We start from the raw sequence: 17566 nt of genomic DNA on the forward strand, positions 1-17566 counted from the left end.
GTATTAAAGTTTAAGGCACTGAGAGAGAGCTAACAGAATTAGTGCAGGGGAGCTAGAATTTCTCATCTGAGCACAACCAATCCACCTACTGTATTTTTTTGAGGCGTAATTGAGTCTTAATTGAATTGGCAGTGAAGAATGGCTGGAAAAGAATAGAAAATTGGACGTGGGTTTTGTTCCCACTTAGCAACAGGAATCGGTTTTCAGAAAAGTGAATGCCCAAATGTGGAGAAGTTGTTTTTTTACAATGATGAATAGTATGAAACTTGACAAAGAGAGCAGCTATTTAAGTTACAGGTCAATTCTGGATGTGTCTTAATTCACTTTTCATATTTTGAATTATGTAGAGAATAGTCTACTGGTATTATATTTTGTGTCAAATTTGTAAACTCTCTATTTGCACAAAAAAGCATGATTCCCATGAAGGTTAAGAACGGCAACATTTTGATGAATACCGTTCTATAATAAAAATTTAGTATATTATGTTATCTAGTTTTGTCCATTTTAATTTTTATTCATGATTTTGCCCTTGGTACTTCCCACAATGTACAATAAGCATTGCATAGGAGAGACAAAGAAGTTAACCCAGACTTGAATTTTCTTTTCTTTAATACAAATAATGGCTGAGTTGTAGTAATTTCATAGACTGTGAAACCTTCATATTTTGCTACCTGTCTTGCACATAAAATATTGTGAAATATTGGACAGTTCATTAGTGAATGGCCCTTATGCAGTATTGTACATGTACAATTTAATAACAACATGGTGTCAGCGTGAATTAACCACATCTGTGAATTATCAAATCGTGAAGTAACACAGGAGCATTGCTAAAAGCAATTTGATTAACAAATTATACAATGGCATAATCCAATAAATAATATAGTCACAGTTTTATAAGAGATGCTAGTTTGCCAGTAGCTGTATTTATATTCATTGGTGCACTAAGGCATGTATAGTTTTACCATTTTGGAAACCTTTATTGACTGGCTTTAATTCATTCTCTGTCAATTATATTGATTAGTTCAGGTTGACTTGAGGTAATAAGGAAGACAGAAGCTCTACACTTGATTTTCTAGTCTCTGCCTGAGTGATTTCCAGAGCAAGGATTTCCTTATTAACACAGTTAGTGTCAGGTTCAGTTCCAGACAATAGGAGTGGCACAGTCTTTGTAACAAATTGGGGAGGCCAGGTTTATTAATCAACTAGGGTAATTTAACACTGACAACAAAGTGTCACTTGTACAGAGCCTCATTGTAATTGTGGGCAAAGGCATTGCTTTTTATTGCATTCTAATTATGGATGATCCTGAATTAAAAAAAAAAAAAAAGATAATATTTACACATTTTTTAATTAAACCAGGTCATTTCCTATACTGATATGCTGTCTTTGTTTTTTCAATGTTGCTTAAAATAATCACCAATATGCTCTAATTTGTACCATTTGTTTTCTTTTCTGTATTTACTGTTTTTTTATATTTATTTATATTTTGTTTTTGGTCTGCTTTTAGGTTAGCTTAGGTTAGTGTCCCGCTGCGGTGAGACCAGAGTAAGGATGGATATGTAAAAAGGCAGATAAATGAATCCTGTTTGAAATACCATTATACACAGCTGTAACAATTACTATATTCACACAAGTATTGTTTTGAGATTCATATTTTATTAGGGAGCTCCCTTAAATCCCTTGTTTAGAAAGATACAGGGTATTAAAGCTTGTGACAGAATAGCCGTCGCAATGTGGGTGCGTGCATTCACTGCTGAGTAACAGGCAGGAGATTGAGACGGAGGTTGAAGATGATACGCCCCGCAGGATTTATTTACATATCAACACACTGAACAGGCTCAGGTGACACTACCAGCAATGGTAGAGCACGGAGCTCATACAACACAGTGTACGAAAATGTAGGTTGGATCTACAGTCTCTGAACTCCTCTGTTCAATAAACATGAGCTCTGCCTACTCGCCCGGCTGTCGACGGTTTTGACTTGCTTACTCACTCTTTGGTGTCAAACCCTGGTTCACACACACACACACACACACTCTTTGGCAAATGTCATCTTCTTTATCCCAGTTGGGTTTGGTTTTGCAGCATCCCCGAACCGAGGTGAATAAATTTAACCTTTTTATGTGACGCCCTGCTGTAACACACCTACCTGCTGATTCATCCACAGCTGGTAATCGCACACAGTAGACAGGCTTTCCCAGGAGCAACAGGTACTTCATTAATTAATTACAATAAATACACATTATTTACAATATACATTTAAACAGAAAACCCTGCTCATGCACAGGGCTCTTGCCCTGCTACCATGCTGTATACACTTACATTAGTGTCGGGTAATTAACACCGTAGCAAAATGCATACTCTAGGTTTACGAAAAAAAAAAAAAAAACAACAACTCTCAATTGTAAACACAACTCGCTTTCCCTTTCTTGCAGCTTTTTGCATAAGAGCTTAATCATGGCATCTAAACAGTTAGGGTGGATATGTGACGGGTGAATACATGATAGATTACTGTATATCAAGTTGTTTGAAAAGCAACAACGCCTACTAGCCCAATAGGGTGGTTGTTTGGGATGTTACATGCCCTCTACCAGGCTTTCACTGTGCATGAGTTTAGTTTCAAACAGCCTTCGACTCATTCAAATGGTCAGCTATTTATCAGGTATTTCAGCGTTGGGTATTTGTTTAATTATGACAGACCGTCCTGCCTGGAACTAAGTTACCAAGATTTGTACCTCAACAGGTTTTAAACAACCCTCTTGTTCTTCTGATGACTTGATATTTCAGCCATTCAACTACCCCATTTATAAAAGCATTTTATTTCTTTAATGAATTATTAAGATAGCATTTTATATCAGGACAGCCAAGAAAAAAAAGGCCAAATCATCATTCCACAGACAGGTCTATGCGTACAAAAATGTTCTCTCCAGACCAGAAGACAGGCACTTGCTGTTCAATAGCACGATGAAGCTGTTTCAAAATGGGAGCCTCAGTTTTTTCCATTAAACTGGGTAACATTTAATCTTGGGAGATGTACTTTTGTAGCTGATGTGGATTTCACATTGGGAGGACTGGATTGCTTCTACATGCTGTAGTGTATTTATAATTTGATTAAGAAACATAATTCTGATTATGTCTGATATGATTTACATGGCTTATCAGCAGCAATAAGAAATGACTCAGATTTCATGTGTTTTTTTTTTATTATTTTTTTTTTTTTTTAATTAGGTGGTGCTGATGACAACCTTATTGAAGGAGGAGAGACCAAGTTTGTCTGCAAGCCTGGGGCCAGAAATATCACTGTGATTTTCCATCCTTTATTGAGGTATGTGTGTTTGTGTGTTAATCCCAGTACACCAACGCAAATTACTTGGAACAGGCCTGGCACTTAGCATAAAAAATAATAATAAAGGTAGCGTGTGATGGCAATAAAATGTTTTGATTTTAAAAGAAATATTGTAGTTCAGTGTATGCAATAAAAGATGTTACTTATGGGTCCCCGGGTGGCTCATCCAGTTAAAGCGCTGCCGCTGGGAGCGCAGGAGCAGTCATACAGCTTGGACGACGCCAGTTCGCATAAAGAGGCTGAACTTTGCTGGGGACTCATAATTGACTTTTTAAACAATAGAAGTAACATTTTTAACAGCTCCTGTGGCTGCACATCTTCACTTGCATTTCCGTGAGCTGTGGAATTGAAATTTGTTTGTGTAAAGCTTTTTATATACACGTACATTGATTTGAATTGGATATCTCTGAAATCGAATGTTATGTTGTTGCTTTCTATGATCTGAAAGACCCTATCAGATAAATATGAAGCGGCTTGTCAGATTCATACAAAACTGATGTTTCTGCACTGATTATAGGTGTATGGTCTATTGCTGTTGTCAACCGTTTGTGCAAAGTCACAGAGGGAATAGTTCATGTAGCTAAATGGTATTCATTAGATTATCTTGGTTGGTAGAGACCAAGCTCACCAAACCCTACTTGATTTCGTAGAATATCAGTTTCTTCTGTGGTAGGGATGCAAGTCGGTTATGATCAGTTTGGTTTTTGATCAACTATTTCAGCTCTATTTGACGTCCAATTCGATTTTCCCTAAAATTAAAGTGAAATGAAAGTTTAAAACTGATAAACCTATACTGTTAAAATGTACTCCCTTGATTCTCGTGAAATCCTTGTTTTACCGATTTACCGATTTAGTGTACAGTTATGGAGTAGGTGTTTTGTTATTGTACACCAGGTAAGTTTGTTACAGAAGTCGGCTTCAAAGTGTCTGAGATGTGTAGCAGCATTTTCAAATAGTTTCTGATGAGGAAACGCTTCTAATCTCACCTTGATTTAGTCAGCAAAGACTAAAGCTGGAACTCCCCCTCCCAAAACATATGCAAAGTTCTCATTTAGTATGATGCTTTATTATAGCCGTTACTATAATGTATATAATTCTATGGTAAGCCCTTGCACTTGAATTCAGCCAATATGGTGATAGAATGCAGCAACAGAGTAATCAAACAAAACTAATTTCAATACATGTACAGTAAATGAAGCGCCCTTAATAAAAAGAAACTGACCTGCATACAGAAGTATCTCATTTAAAGCAGCTTCCAGATATTTGTCAACAGAGATTTGACTTGTTTTGCAGCTTTGCCCAGTTTAATGCTTTTTCCAGTTTCACAATGGTTCGGGACTTCAATTAACATTGTATTTTCTTTCAACATTTTTCCATTTAGTAAGTTTGGCATCATTATTACATTGTTTTTATTCGGTCTATACAGTATTTTTTTTTTAAACTCACAAACTTCACTTCTTGTGATGTATCTTTTTAACAAAAGGTTCATGTCAGGCTGAATGTTTGTGTATGCCTGCTAGCACCAGCACCTTTCATCAACAAATCTAAAAAAGAAAACAGCCCTAGAAATGTGAATATCCAAACCAAGTATAATGCTGTGGTTGTCCCTACTGAGGGCAAAGTCTTGCCATAACTTTTGATTTATGTTACCATGTTAAAATCATTAAGGAATGTTAATATGAGCTGTCAACATGGATCAAAGCTTGTGATGAGCTCCCGAAAATGCCTCTGGCATCGTGCTGAGGCTGCCAGTGCTTTTTCATTGTATCATTTTTTTGGTTTACTTTCATTGGTATCATTTGGTTGGGAATTTTATGCAATTGTTGGCTTTGGTTTTTCGGTTTGGAAAAATCTAGCTGTTGGTGAACATATTACACAGAGCACTGCTGTTAAATATATTTGACTGCTTTGTTGCTAGTCAGCAGCCATTTAGCTAAAAAACTGTATCTGCTCAGGTAAGTGGTAATATTTTTTGACTGGTGGGCCCACCTTTGACATCTGAATGGTATTCAAACCAATTTTCAGCCCTGACTGAGCTGACATTTTGAAAGGCGCATAGCTCTTCAACTCAGTAATCATTTTTGCATATGCTCAGCTGATCTGAGGGCAGGCTAAAGTAGGGTGTATTTATTACAAGCCAGTTTGTGAACAGATGCCATAGCTGGGGGGGGGGGGGGGGGGGGGGGTAGAGCAATGGTTATAATTGTTGTTGAAAATGCCAGTGATCCTGATAGGGTACAGGGTGTCAAAGCCTATTGGATCTAAGTTGCGTAAACGTCGGTTATTGTTTATTAAAATCAATATACAATTAAATGGTTTCACATGGCACAGACACCAAAAGGCAAGTCGGCACTGTGAGTGACTGCTTCATGAAAAAGGAAGGCGCTAATTTGATGTCATGTGTGTAACTCTAGCCGCTCAATGAGGAGGCACAGATCAACAAAAGTCTTCAGCACACATGGGTGTTCTTTAAATGGTTACATGCATACTTGGAGTTTATTAAAAAATTCTACGCACCTGTACTAGGACAGTTTAAATTCACCATCTGTGTTTAACATGTGGTTCCAGTGAACTCCTAATACATTGTGTGAGGAAAATGTTGCCAACTTCAAATTCTTTCCTTCCTGTCATTGATACTGGACTGGGTACTCTTTTTTTAAGGCCATGAATAAAAGCTTACAGTGTGAACGCAGACATGTGTTTTAATGAAGGCTTACAGCATGCACACACACATGTTTTAATGAAAGCTTACAGCATGCACACACACATGTTTTAATGAAAGCTTACAGCATGCTCACACAGGTTTTTTTTTTGTTTTCTTTTATATAAAGTACAGCATTTAATAACGAATAATGAGTGTTTGAAAGTCTACCTATAGCTGTTACAGGTTGGCATCGAAAAGGATTGATGCCATTTTAAACGTTTGTTTTTGTTAATGAAAACAGAGTGATATTTAGTCAGTTTTCTTGTTGCTAAAAATTACATGTTTTACGTTTTACATTTTCACGTTTTCTGAAATAAACAACACTGTACAGTATATGGAATTTAACATTCAAGGGATTGGCATTTCAGAGAAAACTACCTGACAGGTTTTTATTTATTTATTTATTTGTTTAAGTATTTAAGTATTTATTCATCAAGTTTTTTTTCACAATAAAGTTTTCAATTCAAGACACTCTGGTCATCTGACAATTGCATACTAGTTGGTATTAAATGTTGCCACCTAACATGGCCTTTTATAAAATATGCTTGAAATATGATCAAAGTTGACTTTTTATCATTTTTCTTCAAGCCCTACGGTAAATGTCACCCATCTCCTGCGCATTCAAAAAATATATTTTAAATTTTTTTTTTTTTTAAGATAGCTGGCTTTACTTGTGGGGAAATCGTTATTTATTTATTTATTTTTAATAGGTCAGTGTAAATATGAAGGGAAAGTTGAGGTTTTCTTCTTTATACACTTGCAATGACAGTGCTGGATTGATTAGGAATGACAGGCTTTAAAGACCTTTAGGAAAGGTCTTGACTGACAGTGAAATGGCACAAACAGTAGTCCTGTATTAACAGTCAGTGGCAAGTAAGTCATATTGAATAAGCAAGCTGGTGTTTATCTGTTTAAGGAAGTAGCAAGCTGTTTTGAAATAGATGTGTTTACATTACTGAACAGCAACAGACTCATAACTGGCTTTACTGAACTCATTTCAAGGCTGTTGAATATTATGATAAGTATCTTTTAGTTCTAGAGTTCCAAATGCTGTTCCTCAACATATATTTTACAATTCAGAACTTAATGGAAGATTTGTGTTATATTTTAATTAAACCGCAAAATGTAATATTCCAATTCAGTACTGTATATTCAATATTTAGTTTCCTTTCTACAACTATAGTCTCCTTCATATTTTACTACTTTTGCCAAAACAAGTTAGAACGCATGTGCTTATTATCCATTATCTCAAGTCTAAAGTCACTTAAAATAGGCTAGTCACAGAATTACAAAAAAATAAAGCCATATACTTTATATGCATGTCCTTGTTAGTGACATTATTTAGATTTTTTTTTTAATTACAGGCCTTTGGGAAATAAATAGATTTTCTGTCTCTTGAAAGAAAAGCTGAGGATGAACTATTTAAAGTAGACATTGAAAACATGTTGCAAAGTCCAACCACACGGACACACTGGACTGAAGTGAATGAGACCTTCAGGCTATCTCTAAATTGGAAAGTTTCTACATAGTGTTACAAATAGTGAACTGAATACTTATAGTTTAAACTTTGGGTTAATATTTTCAAAGATTCACAGGACATTTACTCACAATATGTTATTTTTTTCTAATTCAGCTCAATATTGTCTTTCAAAACTAAGTTACGCTGGTGTGTGTTTTACTTTTTTGTAAGTTATTCAGAATGATTTCATTTATGAAGCGCATTTGTTGCCACAAACCAAATAATCTGATATAATAGCAAGTGACTACAGAGCTTTGCGGATCTGCCTGTGATTAGCTTCAGACAGAATAGCATGCGGATGCGATGGGGCTTTGTCAGCAAACCTTTGAGAATATCACACTTTTATGACAGGTCTCTGTCGCCTACAGGATATGTCAAAAAACATAGGAATGGGTTTTTGTTCTAGTGCTTGTAGCTATACTGTGGCAGACTGGAGACAATGTGGTCCAGTGTGTATAAGCAGATGCTATCTTTTAAGGTGTCAAACCTAAGACAGAATGCATGTTTTTTGTATTTGCTTGTGCAGTAACCTTTTAAATATGTTCTAGATTCAGGTCATTTGTAATGTTGTTTCGTTGTTATTTGAATTGCAGTGCTTGGCTGTGACATTCAGAATGCTTGTCAGCCTCCGAGTTCAGTTTATGTAGGCCTACTGTTTTTTGTTTTCTTTTCAGTTGGAAATGTCTTCTAACTGTACTGGGAAAGGGTACACATGGTGTGTAATGTACTTCATCATTTTCAGTTTACATTTCTCGTGCCTTTTATACTATTTTAAAATATTTGAAATGCTATCATCGATTTGTTGAGGCATATAAAGGTGTAGTGGCATACACGGTATTTAAAATGTTATTCACATATTAAAAGGATGAGTAGCTTCAATTTTTTTGTCCCCTTACCTTTTTATGGTGTTTGCAGTAATACTGAGTGGTTATTTTGCTCAAATGCTGTTTACAGTTTGCTTGAAGGTTTAGTATTTGAAGAATTTGAAGAAGAGTTCTTCTTAATCAGAGACACACTGCAGTGACAGTTGTCAATAATGCTGTTTAAATTACACCAACATACTTTTAAATTCAAATTTTATAGCAGACACATTATAAAATCCTAATGTGAAGTTTAAATTAAAAGCTCTACCCAGCTTTATTCCCCGGCCAACGTAACTGCCATTAATGTCTGAATATTTTTTTTGTATTGTACTATTTAAAGAAATTGTGTGCTCTGTAGGGTTCAGTCCTTGTTTTAAAGAAAAGTAATTTTGGAGGCATGATGCATAGGTAAGACTCATAAGTTAATTTTGTTAAAAATTTAGCAATATGTACAGTAGACCATCATACAACCTTACTGCACAAGCTGCCCTAAATGTCGACTAAGGGCCTTTTTCAACCTGAAAAAAGAAACAAGGACCAGGGGTCACAAATGGAGATGGGCATTCAGAACAGAAAATAGGAGGCACTTTTTTACACAGACAATTGTGAGGGTCTGGAACCAACTCCCCAGTAATGTTATTGAAGCTGACATCCTGGGATTCTTCAAGAAGTTGCTTGATGAGTTTCTGGGATCAATACGCTACTAACAACCAAATGAGCAAGATGGACTGAATGGCCTCCTCTCCCTTGTAAACTTTCTTGTGTTCTTCTTATGTTCTTAGAGAGTATTCACATTATCAGAGCTTGTATGATATCTTAGAAATCAGTAATCCACAGCCTTGTCACATATCTAAGTACTTTTTTTTTTTTTTTTTTTTTTTTTTTTAACATAATAGCATTTTTTTCATCTTCCATGCTCTGGAACAAACCGTGTTCTGGAACTGTTGTCTAAATCTTAAAAAAATACAAGTACAAAATGCATAAGCCTGGTATGGCTGTCTCTTTTCTATCCCAGACATTATGAAAAGAAAAAAAAAAAAGCTAAGGCAGTCCACTACAATGATGCCACCACTGTCACATGCTGTGAGTGTTTATCGTACTGTCTTTGACAGTTCTGTCTTTGTCTTTCCTAACGTGCTCAATGTAAAGGGGATTTGTCTTCCAGTGGCACCTGTGACGGTACATAGGTAGAGCTGGTCTTACTTGTGTTGCATGTCAGACAGCCTTGTGTTAGATTGTTTAGTTTTGAATTGAAGTGGCAGAGCCTGGTAGATATGTCACTTTGTTTGGAACAAGCTTTATTACTAAGAAAAGTGGAGCAGTGGCTTATCCTTACCAGGCAGCCCAGGAGGCACACAGATGCGCACTTGTTGCTGTTTCCGGACATACAAGGTCGCAGTAACTCATAGAAGCACGGCTGGAGGCTGTTCTGAGGGTGTCAGCTCTTCACAGAGCTATTAGCCTGCAGAAGTGCGCAAGCACCCTGCTGTTTGATGTGTTTCGGCACAATTTGTTTTATTTTAAAGATTTCTCTAGCCAAGCAAGAAGCTGACCTCTCACGGTCAGCAGGTCTCAAAACTTTTAAAAGGAACAAAGCGTTACAGTTTTTACTTTATTTGCTACATTTACGATGGCAGAGAACTATTGCTTCATGGTTTGAAGTGCCTGGTTGACACACTCAATTCTTAATCTGTCACAGTTTTAAATCCCTGTTAGTGTCTTAACAAGCACCCAATACAAAAGGATGCCAGCTCTGGGTGCACAGGGCACTATTCTGTTGGATGCTGTCATTTCTGAGCATCTCCACTGACCTGTGCAAAATAAACCCTTGACACTTGATAGCCCTCCCAGAGCAAGAGGATGGTGCTGCTTCATCACAAATGAGCATACTTGCTCAAAGGTCTGGTAGTGATAAATTGAGTTAGTGACATGATTCATAGTCACAGATGTCTGCTCTAGGATAATGCTGAGCTGGTTATTCTGTGGAGGATCATAGACTAAGCCAGTTGCTTTCAGAAGCAATTTGACAGACCTTTTCTTAAAAATTTGAGGACAGATAATTGTTTGAGAATTGGGGTTGTGTGTCTGTATTTACAGCTGTACTGCATCCCTGTAGTGTGAAACTGTGTTTGTAAACTAGCAGTGGTTACCTCATTAGCAGCTTTCAGTTTTTAGTTTGTTTTTTTCAGAAATCTCTATGTCAGTGTGTGTCTGTGTTCAGTTTCAGAAAAGTCTGAATAATGTAAATGATATTTCTAATGTAGTGTGTTAGGACTGCCATTGTGATGTGTCACAATGCATTCCTAGTCTGACCATACTCATTAAGCAGAGTTAGTAATTCTAATATTTTAAAATTGCCAACATGCCTAACTGTGATGTTAGGCATGTATTTTCTAGCTATTCTGAATTTTAATATATTTATCAAGCTAGCTAAATTCCACTTGCTTTTTATCTTTAATTTATCTGTTAAGCAAAAGTCTCTGCCCACCTGTTACAGGTTAATCTGACTGTCAATCAGTCTAACCCTTTGGTTGAAAATGAAGCTGATTTGCATTACCATGCTTTTCAGCTGCAGTCCACTTAAAATTACAGCTTACCTGCATCAGGACACTGTATCAGTGTCACTTCAGGATCTTTGTGGTTCATGGTGGTACTTTATTCCCTAGTTTGTGCTGCTGGCAAAGAGTATTGCGAGCAACAGTGTATTTGCTTTATTAGATTTTAATTTAACAAGGGTTAGAAAGGACACCTTGGCCTTATTGGAATATGTTGTGCAACCGAAACTCTTCTCCATAATGGACCTACTTCTACCACTGTATAAGATACAAGGCCCAAGCAGCAACGACAGTAACATTCTTGTTAGGGTGACATGTGCCACCTGCAATGTGGAACCGGAATTGGAACTAGAATTGGAATGGAATGCTAAATGTGGTGCTTGACGCTGAAGCGTGCATATCTGAATTTTTAGACAATTAAAATTCAGCACCCATTTTCTCTCTTTTTTCCCCCCACCATATCTATCTGTCTGTCTATCCTATCCTATCTATCTATCCTATCTATCTTAGCTTATAGGTATAAGTTAACATTAGTGGTTAAGAAATGGATATTAGTCATTAGAATGAGTTCACAAAGCAGAGCTCTTCTTTACTCGCCTTGCTTTAACTGTTTGCAGTTCAGTATTTTGTTTTGGTGACACACTTGAGCCCTGGAAATCGGGACATGATTGAATCTCTGCATTACCTCTCATGGTCTGTTCAAATCCCCCACACCTAATGTAATCTTAAACTGTCAGCGTGGGACTCAGGTTGACATTGCTTTTTGATCTAGCATTGGAACAAATTTATGAATTATCAGTACTACAATGCTGATCTCCTTCACAATTGGTCAGTATAACACAGTTCAATTTGGCCATGAAAAAGATATACAGGTCCAAATTGAACACATGGACAATTCTGCATGCACTGGCATAAAGAACAAACCACATTTTCTCAGAGGATGATCTTTGCCACAATTTTGGCTTGAACAGGAAATGTATGCCAAGACTCAGATTTTAACAGGTTTACATTTTGCTGGTGTATTCTTGTGTGGTATTGCATTATCATGTTCATTGTAACTGACACTCTTTGTTAGTTTTACCTGAGAGATTAGAGAGACAAATCATTAAAGCTTTTGATTCTACCCTTTCTAGGTCAGTGGCTTTATTTCTGATAATAACATTGTTTGATTATTGAAGTAGAGATGTAATTCATTAATCCAGATTGAGACAGGTTACTGAGACATACAATTGTGTTGAATTAACTTGACTGGTCTCATTTATTTTACATTACTGCTTTTAAAAGGGACTCAGTTAAAGATATTGTTGGTAAAAAAAAAAAAAATAGTAACCACATGTTCAGTAATTGCAAACCTATTGATTTTTGTTGCATTTCCTCTCTGGTTAGTGTTCTCACGTCATGCCTTTTTAACCAAAGCCACTGTTCTGTCCCATTGGGAGATTATTTAACATCTCTTTACAGACAGATCTGAGAGATTTTCTATAGGTTGCACTAAAGAACAAAACATTTCTGTAGCAGTGGTACGCTACTTTTACTTAAGCTTTAATTGACTGTCACGGTTATCTCTGCTATTTAGATTTTCAATAATAAAATATAAAATAATATGCTACGATTTTCAATTGTTCCAACTCTAAATTAGACTCAAGGATTTCTTAATTTCTTTTAATCTTTATTAAAATGTACATCTGGACTGAGATCTTTACAGTGTGGCGACAGAAAGGTGGAAAGGTGGAATCAAGACATCTAAAGTCTCATGTGGGCCCACCCTCAATATCTTTAAACAGTAATGGACCCTCATTTCAACCATTTCTTTCATACAATTGTCTCTTTCTTGCAGTCCGATCGATGAGCAACTAAAATTGTGCGCTGCAGACAATCGATGAGCGATTTAATTTACCCCCCCCCCCCCCCCCCCCCCCCCCAAAAAAAAACCTTCTACCTGTGCCAAAGTGTATTTAAATTAACCTTTTAGCACAGAGCCTTCATTTATTGATGAAACAGCCAGCTGAATAGTATTGGCAATACAATAGACTTGCCTTTATCTAATTTCAACAAAGTGGAAAAATGTCCATTAAAAGATACTTGCTGCTAAATAAGATTTGAATGCAATTACAAATATTGAGAGAGTTACACGGAGGCACAGTCAGAGGACAATGGATTGGTCAATATGTGCATATTACATTGGGCTTAAAATCCTGAAAGAAACACATCCAGCACAATTCTCTTCTTTTACTGAACTGCTGTACTGATCGATTGGGGAGCATGTTTTAATTTTCAAATTTAAAAATCAATCAGATACTGTAATAACTCCTCAACTACACTATCGTATGTGGGCTGTTTCATCTTACCTGGTCCATGAAAGCTCTCAGTCTACTTACTTTAGAAATCCAAGGGCTGGATGCAGATTGATAAAAGCTTTTACCATTTATAAATATAAAATAGCTATTTACAAAGTGCCTTTCTATATAACGTGACAGAAAATGAGCAGTTTCTAACCAAATTAAAGAACAATTGGCTTCACTGCCATTCTAGTTCATCCTAGTTCTTATAAAATAAATGCATTGTTAAGTAGTTATTACTGTATAGTATTGAGTGAATTACACAACTCCAGCAGCCTGTTTTATGGAAACACAAGACCCTGCAAGCATGTACAAGCCCATTGTCAAACGCCAGACTTCACATACGGTATAATGGCTCAAGCCTTGTTGAATGCAATGCTGTTCCGTCATATTAAGTTTAGACTTGGTTCACTTGATGTTAGACCTTGGCTGGTGTTCACAAAATGTTGATCAAATCTGCTTTTTTTGTCAAGATTTTTTCCTTTGTACTTTTCATTATGAATTGCATGCACATTAGACAAGCTCTTTTCCACTCCCTTGTAAACATTTAATGGATTTAGGATCAACATTCTTAGCTTTTCATATTGAAATATATTTTCATTATGCATTAAAGGATGCCCCCATTGATCCAGAAAGGTGGAAGGGCAGCATCTGTTATGTTCCAGAGTGGTTTCCAGTAATTATGTTTTTCTGCAGCTCCCTTTAGTCACAGCATACTATCAGCACTTTGATCATCAGTAACAAAATATTGTTAGCGCAGGGTAAACTACGTGCCAGAATTTAAATGTTTGATTTTAAGGAGACCTTGGTGGGAGGTTGAGAGAGAGAATACAAAATAAATGTTGTTTGCATCAATTGCTGTATTAATCACTTTATAATTTTGTGTCATTATTTTCATTTCAGTACTTGAGTTTACATTTAGATTACTATGAACTTGAATAAACTTGAACTTTTTGGGGAAAAAGAAATCCATAAGCTATTAAAATGCATCTCTCAATAGTCAGAAAACTAATGTGTGTGTGTGTGTGTGTGTGTGTGTGCGTGCAGTATAAGCAAAAAAGAAATGTGCTTTTCAGATTATAAATAACATGTACTGTTATCACAATGAAGCACTCCACACAAGGAATTGCCCACATTTCAAAATGCCCCACAACAGTCCAGTAGTTTGTAGTGGGTCATGTTCTAAGAAGTAATTGGACTGGGACTGGTATGCTCTTCAGGTCATGTTGTCCAGTTCCAACAGATAAACTGAGCATCCATCCCTTCCCAGTCTTCAGATACACAAATAATGAATTGTCCAACCAAAACACTGAAGCAATTAACAAAAGTAAAACCATAAGGGTTAATACTAACAACAAAAACGACAACAACAAAATTGCTTTACTAAATTATTCTCTTCAAGAACAAACTTCCATTTTGTATATATTTCTTAATTCCTCACTCTTATTATATTATTACGGAAAACAAAAGCAACCTTGCTTTGACTCAAAACAGTCACAAAACAAAACATATTTGGTACTTGTCACTCCAAAAAATGTCCAATCCCAATGAAAATCTTAGGGTGGGCAAGTCTCCCCCTGTGTTTTGATCCAGGAAATATATATTCCTGGTATTGTAGATCCAATGCATTTTCACAGTCCCTTTTTGACTGAGGCCTCTGTCTTAACCCCTTATTTTTAAGACGGCTTGAATTATTGTTTTAACTTTGCTATGGTTACTTGGAGCTACAAGCACACTTCCCACTCTCGCCAATCACAAAATGCACCCCCTTAGTCCAGCAGCACTATAATTAGTGTTGGGCTTTTCTTAAAGGAACAGATCCCTTAATAAAAGCAGGGCTAATACAGTGTACTCTGTGTTTGCTATTCATGTGTACATAGAAACTAAAAATCCCAGGCAATTTTCTCTTGTTTTCTTTCTGGAATCCAAGAAGCAAAAAGTCAGGATACATGTAGTTCAAGTGGAAAAGGTTGCACAGACATATATGATGTGTTTTTTTAATGTATTTATTTTCCTCCCATATTTGACTCCCACTGAATTGATGACAGCATTTTCCATTAGCAACGACTGTGCCTAGATGATTACTGTTCCACAGGGACCAGCTGGGTTGGTAATGGCATTGCATTAGATGTTTTTATTATCTTAAGAAATATAGATTGCAGGACCGAAGACACTAAGAGAGAGAGAGAGTGGAGCTTGAGGAGTAAAATCTATGCAAATTGTATATAAGTGAAACAGCCCTTCTAGTAAATTGTACAGGGTAAATGTTTAAGAAAATTGTTAATTTTAAGCTGAAGAATTGCTGAAAAGTTTATGTAACTGCTTTTTTAAAAAATACAATTATTGTTTTACCCTGTGTCTGAATAAAGCCACAACAAATACATTGTGTGTGTGTGTGTGTGTGTGTGTGTGTGTATATATATATATATATATATATATATATATATATATATAAATAATGTAGCCATATTATTTTTATTACATCCGGAGGGTCATAGCAAGCATTTTTTATTATGGCTAAAGGCCATGCGAACACAAACTGAATTTATAGAAAGAGACTGGAAGACAGAAGGACAGCAACTACGTCAGTAAGCCAAGCCAACAAATGAATTATTTTTTGGACAGAAGTTTTCTAATTAAAAGCAAAATACTAATCTGACCATATGGGGACTGGCAGCAGTGTGATCTTCAAGGCTCAAGTTCTTTGGATTCCTCTCTCCACATTGTGCCTCCCAGCTGTCTCCCAAGTTTCTCTTGAATGAAAAAAGGGAAAGCAATAAGGATGCATTTCCTCTTTTTTTTTCAACTTGTGTTTCTTTGAACCAGTGTTCAAACTAAATGCATCTTCCTGGCTAGCTTAGTCAGCTCTAAAAAGCTTGATGAAGTTGAGATTATTAGTTATAAGGTTACCTTAGTTACAAATGCAGAGATCATCTGAAACCTGCCTACTTAGGGAAGCGTGCAGAGTGACAATCTGCTTTTTAGGTGTTTCTGAAAAGAAAGAGAAATTAAATTTTAAGAGTATTGCTTGCATGACATTAGCAGCTTTGCTTTTACACCCAGAGCTATCTACATTCAGTGCAATTCAGATCATTGTAGTGATGGTGCGGTTTATCTACAGTTCACATTCTGTAATTGTTGCTAGGTAAACTCGGTGTGTTTATACTGTGCTGGTGTTCAATACTGTATTAGCATTCGGTAGATGTTTTATTTTTTATTTAAATTGTAGAAATGTATGAATTGTTACATGCTCTGAGTAAAGATGACTGGGTGTCATTAATATATTTTTATTTTCCTTGAAGTTGTGACTTTTCATTTCTTTTGAGGTAGCAATCTAGTACTGTCCACAAGCTGCTCCCATAGCTGTTTCTGGCAGAGTTTTGCGACATCCCATTGTGAATGTAGCCTGTAGTTGTTTAGCGAGGTGTTGGTGAAGCAGATGGAAATTCATTCTGATGCAATGAGATTCATTAATAAAATGTGCTCAGACATCTTCATTGGCCAGAATTTATTTATAGGGCAGTTCTGTCATAGCATTAAAATATTTATTTTGGTCATTTATTATTTTTTCTATTTAGTGTCTTGTTTTTCTTCCTTTACTTGGTGACAAAAAATAAGGGTGTCAGAAAATCACCTCTGGGATCAAGCACTAGCAGGACATGTTTAGGTTATTAAGCCATGTTAGGATTAAGGGGTGGTAATGCACCCCAGTGAGTTTAAAATGAATCTCTCCTTGACTAGGAAAAGCCGTACAAAAGTCTGGTGGGGACCTGGTAAGATATGAGGGCTATATTTATTTATTTATGTATGTATGTATGTATTTATTTATTTAATAACTCAACCATATTTTTAGACATTTTATTTTTTTGGCTGCTGCAAACCAGCTTTTATTTAAAACACAGTATTTGTTTTACAATGAGACTGGGTAATGCAGTATCATAGTGAGGCCTGCATTACTGACAGTTCCTATTATTGTATGTTGATCTTTTCTGTTAAAATTTAAATCCTACAAAAAAGTCACTGAGTACAACTATAATTTTCACTACTCATTTTAGTTATAAGGTGTGTTGGCTTAATCTCGTATAGTGAGGCTATATATGCAGTGAGGCCTCTGAATATTATCTGGCCTTTTGATGATTTGATAACCTTTTAACAACGTCAAGATTGGTGTCATTTTAATAGGCTAGGCTATTTTAAAAAGCAATTAATAAGAATACTTTTAGTTCTGCTGTTTTAAACT

General features: G+C 36.1%; 1 protein-coding gene across 4 annotated transcripts in view; it reads left to right on the forward strand.

Annotated features, from left to right (window-relative positions):
* LOC121319875 (exocyst complex component 4-like) overlaps positions 1-17566 on the forward strand; it is a 138291-nt gene that overhangs the window by 52074 nt on the left and 68651 nt on the right. For all 4 annotated transcript variants that reach the window (XM_041257787.1, XM_041257789.1, XM_041257788.1 and 1 more), the window contains exon 10: positions 3229-3325. In XM_041257787.1, coding sequence (XP_041113721.1) covers positions 3229-3325 — 97 coding nt within the window. The remainder of the gene's footprint in view (positions 1-3228; positions 3326-17566) is intronic.

Source organism: Polyodon spathula, chromosome 8 (genome assembly GCF_017654505.1).
Source record: "Polyodon spathula isolate WHYD16114869_AA chromosome 8, ASM1765450v1, whole genome shotgun sequence".
NCBI classification, from domain to species: domain Eukaryota; kingdom Metazoa; phylum Chordata; class Actinopteri; order Acipenseriformes; family Polyodontidae; genus Polyodon; species Polyodon spathula.